At 42.5% G+C, this 6,744-nt stretch overlaps 1 protein-coding gene across 1 annotated transcript; it reads left to right on the top strand.

Annotated features, from left to right (window-relative positions):
- The first annotated feature begins 217 nt into the window (after positions 1–217).
- LOC136511951 (uncharacterized) lies at positions 218–6,404 on the top strand. The gene is made up of 6 exons (XM_066505987.1): positions 218–550; positions 2,128–2,333; positions 3,233–3,521; positions 5,329–5,436; positions 5,607–5,857; positions 5,938–6,404. Exons 1-6 carry the CDS (start codon positions 341–343, stop codon positions 6,053–6,055), a joined length of 1,182 nt encoding a protein of 393 aa, XP_066362084.1. The 5' UTR covers positions 218–340; the 3' UTR covers positions 6,056–6,404.
- Positions 6,405–6,744: the final 340 nt, after the last annotated feature.

Below are 6,744 nucleotides of genomic sequence, written 5' to 3'. Positions count from 1 at the left end.
TATTGGGCCGTACCGCGCTGTTTGGGCGGCACACAATAGCAGGCCCATAACTCACGTGGACGAGCAGCAGACGTGGGTGTCATCCACGCAATTCCACCCACCCGGGTCCAACCGCGGCCGTCCACGAGTTCCCCGGCCGGGCCCGCCCCGTCAGCGACCCAATCTCCCCGCGAGTATCCGGGCGCGGCTTGGCTATCGAGGGAGACCGAGCGAGACAGCCAGCCAGCGGGGCAGCTGAGGGAGAAGCCTATCTTCTATCACCACCACCTCGGGGCCCCGAGGGGAAGAGGAAGCGGAGGGGAGGCAGGAATCGCCCCGCCCGCCTTCGGCGACGGCCCACATGCCGACCGCCTACAGCCTCCGCGCGCCGCCCTCCGCCGCGCAGCAGCGCCTCAGGCTGCCCCTACCGCCGCCCCCGCCGCAGCTGCCGTTTGCCCCGGCGGGTGGAGGGGCCGCCCGCCGGAGGAGGGTTGTCGGGGTGGCGGCCGCGTCCGCGTCGCCCTTCGACGAGCTGCACGCGCGGGGGAGGCCCGTACATGGACACTCCAAGGTGAGCCTTCGCCTACCTCGGGGACATCGCCCGAACGACCAGCCTCTTTTTTCCCCCCAAATTAGTATAGTTGGTGGTAGTATCGATCGAATACTACTGCATGATTAGCATCCGTGGATTTCGTTGGCCCCGATTTTGAGGTTTCTATGCTGGAAAGCCGCTACCCGTAATCATTTCCTGTTTGAAATTTGATGTCTCATGAAATTCCGGGCCTTTGGGACTTGGGTCAGGAATAAGATCTGCGTTCCAGCAAACGGTTCATATTGTGATGACTACCTCCTGTGATAGATCATCGCTCGCAGCTCATGTTCGTCTGTTAATTGAATAGAATACCCGCAAATAAGGTGGCAACGTTACTGCCAAGTAGTCTAATACACGACACGAGGTGCTTAGAAGCGGCTATTTGTTAGCTGCGTTCACTGGTCATCAAGAGAAACAAGAATTCGACGCTCGTGCAATTCTAGTTATTGTCGAGGTTTAGTTTCTGTACATAAAGTTGTGGTTTGCGCCACTCAGAAGGGGGAGGGGGTTCTGTAAGAGTGTACACTGTGAAGCAATGGAGGTTTAGCTGCATCTGCATGGACATAACTTTAGGCTTGGTAAACGTCAGCAACAATGGTCCTTTAGACATATGTTGGTTGTAAGATGCCTGCCTGGATCATGAGGCTGATGACAAATTTTTTGTTTTGAGCTCCATTTTTCACCTTCTTTTTGAGGTCAAGGTTGTGATTTAGGAAGAATGATTGCTTACTAACAGCCTGCTGTCATAGGGGTCATATAGCATTGCAAAAATAAAAAAAACTGTTTTGTGAGTCCCATGTGACACGAGGAACCATGGCGCTTAAGGATTCAGTGTTCCACCACTGTTTTTGTTTATTGCTAGGTCGAAACATTATATACTGCTAACTATCTTAGCAGTAACGTTGGTACTTCTGGCTAATACTGAGCTAAGTGGTCCTTAACATAGCAAACTCTTTATTTGTAATTCGTACTCACTGAGCTAATTTTTTGGACTGAAGACTTATGACCTTCAACTTTAATATCAAAGTTCTTTTGGATAGCTCAAGATGATTTGTCCATATTGAGCTGGGTCATTCTCAGCATTGCGGCGTACTATGTTTCTGTAGACGTTTGCTTCTGTATATCAGTTCACAATGTATTTGTCAGATGGAGCAACCTGTGACCTGTCATCTATTCTAGCTAAATGTAGCAGCCGTTGTTATGACCAGTAATAATTTTTCTAAGAAATTTTGAAATACTATTTGCCCATGGATCATTTCTTAATGAAATTGTGGGATTCTTTGGGGAGGATTTTTTACTGATTAGCAGCTATTTGTCTTGTAGGGATTAATTGCATGTAATACATTCTGACTAAATGATTTTGAGCATTGGTTTATAGACACTTGCTAGGGGTGACAATAATACATATGTTCAGAACTATTATATAAAGTGCCTATAAACTTCCTTGATATAACTACTATATGGACATTCATTACTTTTTCATCTATTAAAAGACACTTGGACATTGTTTTGGTCATGCTGTAAAGTTGGCTTATGATGTGTTTGGTTCTCTGTAGAAATCCAGGCTCTGGAACTTGATCCAGGATATAGAGCCCCTGGACCTAAGTGTCATTCAGAAAGATGTTGCTCCTGAAACAGTTGATGCAATGAAGAGGACTATTTCTGGCATGTTGGGTCTGCTTCCATCTGATCAGTTCCGTGTCGTTGTAGAAGCCCTTTGGAATCCCTTCTTCAAGTTATTGGTATCTTCAATTATGACTGGGTATGTTTTATAGTTCATAGTTTTTTTCTATGATGGTGATTATGAAAAGTATTTCTGAGACTTGGTTGCATAATTAGGCACATGCTTGTTTGAACTGTTGTTGAATTTGGAATTCTGAGTCAACATCCGTTACCTTTCAACGTGTATCAGTCAATTAAATGACATGTGAAACTGATGGCAATTGGCAACTCTTGCAGTCTTGCTATTTATTAGTTCAGCAGGACAGCATGGACCTAGAAATGATGAACAATTGTGTCATATGCCTTTCTGACATGTTTTGTATGAGAAAGAGGCCTGTCGTTATCAGATGATTAAAATATGGTAACATTCTAGTGATGTTTAGTAGTTTCCATGGTAGTGACATTTCTTCTGCTTGTACCACTTCTTGGTGGTTGCTGGTTCTTTCGCTTCTTTTAGGTCAAGTAGAGAGTTGGAGCATATTCTGCTGTCTGGAGTCAAGTCATTCTGCTTGTGTGGCTTCCTTTTTCCATAAGAGTTTGCGTGGTATGGTTTAAATATGTTGATCTGGCCAGTTTTCCTAGGCTAATAGTCACATCACAAAGTTAGCTGCGCTTGATAGCTGCTTCTGAATTAACTGTTAGTTTCTTTTTTCCACTTTCCCAAAACAAAGAAATGAAAATTCCTGCTCAATAGTTTAGTTAATTCTGAATATTAGCTCTAATAAACTCTGTCCGAGATCCTGTCTTATTAAACATATGAACCTACTTCCCATTCCCATGTGATAACTCTTATTATATTATTTTCTGTAATAGCTACAGCTATGTAATTTATTAATTGAAAAGCTGAGATAACAAGAAGCAATGCCTTGTTTCATGGAAATACAGTTCACATGTATACATTGTACGAAACTTAAATCTCTACTTTGTTTTTGTGTCCAGGTATACTCTGCGAAATGCTGAATACAGGCTTTCTTTTGAAAGAAATCTAGAACTGTCTGAAGAAGTTGCAGAATCCCCAAAAAGTGATGTCACTGAAGATAATCATCATAACATCAATTTGGGTAGACCTGTCACTATTTTTAGATTATCAGAAGACATGCCCCAGGACCCTGGAAAAACTGATGAAGAATCATCATATGAAAATATGGGAGAAGAGCTCGGCGACTTAACACCACAGGCAGAAGAGTACATTATTCAGATGCAATCTCGTTTGGATGCCATGAAAAAGGTAACTATAGTCTGTTGCTTTATTAGCCAAACCATTTCATTTACTACTACGGTTCATTATTTGGCATTATATCTACTGCAGTCATGCATTTATTAGTTCATAAATATGGGTGATGCATATATATACCAGAAGAGGAAGATCAGAAATAACATGGAAGTTATACACAGGATTACTTCTGTAATCCAGTTGAACTTACCCACTATATGTTTGTAGTTTGTACTTCTATCTGAACTTGTGAACGTCACCTTTGTGAGATTTATGGAACACATCGATAGGTTGTTGAGAATATTTTGCATACCGTACATACAATTTTGTTTTCTTTGCCATCATTTATTTCACTTGTTCTTGCAAATATGTTGTGATGCTTACGGAAATCATAGTTTATTGATTGTATCTAACGAATCCATAGCTTGCTCCCAGCAAAATAAGCAATGTAGATTATTTCTCTCGGTCATGAGATTATATGGTAGAATTTTATTTGATTGATCAACATGCTACTAGAGAAGCCAAGCTCAAAGTGCCATAGTTCGTCTTGAACTCAGCACCAGTTTTGGTTGAATCGAACACAAGTTTGAGCTGAGCTGAAGCAAGCCTAGGTTGGTGTTCAAGCTTTGTGCGCTCAAGATCAGCTCTGTCAACGCTGGAGCTCAACTCAAGCATGGGTAGGACATGTATCTTGTTACTCTTGTACAGTTGCACATCATAAATGGGAACAAAAGCCCAAGCAGGGCACAAGTAAGCTCAGTGTGCAAGCTTGGTACCATAGATTGGGTTAGTCTTTGGCAAACTGCTCAATCTTCGCAGCCTTCTTGCAGGCCCAAGCTTCCCTCAATGAACAAATTGAGCAAGGGCAAGGGTCAAGCCGAGCTGGAATATCTTGTTTGAGCTAGACAATATTTTTCCAGCTCAACAAAAATATATTAAAAAAATCATGTCATCTTAGTTCACTTGTTGAAAACGTTATCTTTTATGGTCAATCAGGTTTCATTTGGGATCTATTCAGTTGGATATCACTGATTCAATCTGTGCATCTTTTCTCTCCAATAGATTGAATAGGACTATGTATACGGATGGTCTTGGTTATTAATATGGCAATCTAATCCAATATAGTAGCATACATATAGGCTTTCCCGCAAACAAAGAGACCAAGACTATAACATTACTTAACCAATTTTACATGTCCAAAACGCACCGACAAATAGGGCGTACCCAGTGCAGAGAGCTCCCGCTCTGTGCGGGGTCTGGGGAAGGGTGTCAGTGGCAAGCCTTACCCTCGCCTGTGCAATGCGAGAAGACCGCGACTCGAACCCGGGACCTTCCAGTCACAGGCGGTAAGACTCTACCGCTTGCACCAGGCCCGCCCTTCAAAACACACCGACAAATGGTTTACCATAATTATCAGCTTAAGTCACATACTGGAAGCTACCATATATTTATGATTTCAAGTTTGCAAGACAAGGGTACAAAGAAATATCTCAGATGTGGCAATATCCAAATAACCATGATCTCATAGTTTGTACATATCCTGTGAGATCCCCAAACCAATGGTTTCTGAGGGACACTTACCCACCATATCTGACTCATAAAAAATGCACTCCAGTTTCTAATCCGACAAGTATCAAGGCAGACATTTAGACGCACTCTGGGCTGAACAATCGTGGATGAAAAAAAAATTCTAAACCAATTGTACCTCTATATTTTGTGTAGTTGGACCTGTAAAAAAGGATTTATCATTTTGAATCTGACAACCTGTGTTTGTGTCATATATTCGAACTTGCCAGGCTTATTGCTTTTGTTGACATTGCAGGAGTTACATGATCTCAGGAGAAAGAATTCTGCCCTACAGATGCAACAGTTTGTTGGGGAGGAAAAAAATGACTTGCTGGACTATTTGAGGTCACTAACACCAGAGAAGGTATGTTCTAAATGGAGATCTCATGGCTCATGAGAAGGGTCATTTTTTCGATACATTTCATCTGCTTAATGAATCAATTATGAACAAATAGTCTAACACAAATCCCAAGTGCAAAACATAATTAGAAAGTTCTCTCCTGCTCAGTTGCCTAACCTAGCTGCTTTGAACAGGTTGCTGAACTATCAGAGTCTACATGTCCCGGCGTGCAAGAAGCAATTCATTCTGTGGTTCATGGTCTGCTTGCCACTCTTTCTCCCAAGATACACTCGAAGGCCCCTCCACTGCTAGATAACACTTCTGGGGGTGTCCTAAACCTTGGGGGCGAGGATGATGACCGTGCAGAACTTGTTGAGAATGCTTCCCTCCCATTTCAGCCCCTAATATCTGTTCCCCGTGATTATCTTGCACGTTTGTTGTTCTGGTAATGTGAAGCTGACTTACTAGGCATTCTTTGTTCTTATACCATGTAGCAACTTACCACCTATTTTTTCTATTGTTTAGGTGCATGCTGCTGGGTCACTACATCCGGGGTTTGGAGTACCGGTTAGAGCTTGCTCAGCTTCTGCGAATATCCAGCGACGTGGGTTCTTTCTCTGGTGGCGATGATCATGTTGTTTGAGGGTACCACGTTTACTGATATTCCTCACCGGGAAGAATGGAAAGACCTGGCCAAGGAATGGGCCAAAATGGCAGAGCCGCAGAGGTGGCCGTTACACTGCGTTCCCTGTCAAAGAATGCCCTAATACAGGGGGCACTGCTGAGCTATATAGTTATAGTTCCTGTAAATTCATCAAACAGTCACTCGGGTGTAAAGCTAGTGTTACATTTGCACGCGAACTACTTTCTTTTTCTTCCTTTGATGTTGTGCCATACAAAAAAGAATTTGGTGGTTCGTTGGTGTTTTTCTCGTGGTAGCATGATAGGCATCCTTGTATTCTAGTTGAAATGTATCTGGTGGTTGTGATTGTTGTCCAATGTCCATTTAGTTCTTGTGTCTCATCTTGGTTCGAATAAAGCCTAACTTCACATGTTTTGGAGGTCACAAGTTCATACGTTCATTGGAATTGTATTTAGACTAGTAACATGGCCCCTTGAGTGAAATGAAAGTTGCAACTAGTTCGGATAAGGAAATTGCTCGTACTTTCTCTGATCAAATATGGAGCGTATTTATTAGGTATATAAGTCTGTTAGGCTTGTACTAAGTCCAAAGAGGCCTATTTTCCTGTAAAAATAAATTGATTCATGTGAAGACAACAATTCTATCATACCATAGGGAAATATGTGATGGAAACTACGTCTTTGGATGGG

This window comes from Miscanthus floridulus, chromosome 1 (genome assembly GCF_019320115.1).
Source record: "Miscanthus floridulus cultivar M001 chromosome 1, ASM1932011v1, whole genome shotgun sequence".
Classification (NCBI taxonomy): domain Eukaryota; kingdom Viridiplantae; phylum Streptophyta; class Magnoliopsida; order Poales; family Poaceae; genus Miscanthus; species Miscanthus floridulus.
This window is presented reverse-complemented; position numbering and strand designations above follow the sequence as displayed.

Bases quoted from the DNA above. Each gene is read 5' to 3' on its own strand.
- LOC136511951 (XM_066505987.1), top strand. From the start codon at position 341: ATGCCGACCGCCTACAGCCTCCGCGCGCCGCCCTCCGCCGCGCAGCAG. The intron at 2,334-3,232 runs GTATGTTTTATA...TTTTGTGTCCAG, and splicing joins GTATCTTCAATTATGACTGG to GTATACTCTGCGAAATGCTG. The intron at 3,522-5,328 runs GTAACTATAGTC...TTGACATTGCAG, and splicing joins GTTTGGATGCCATGAAAAAG to GAGTTACATGATCTCAGGAG.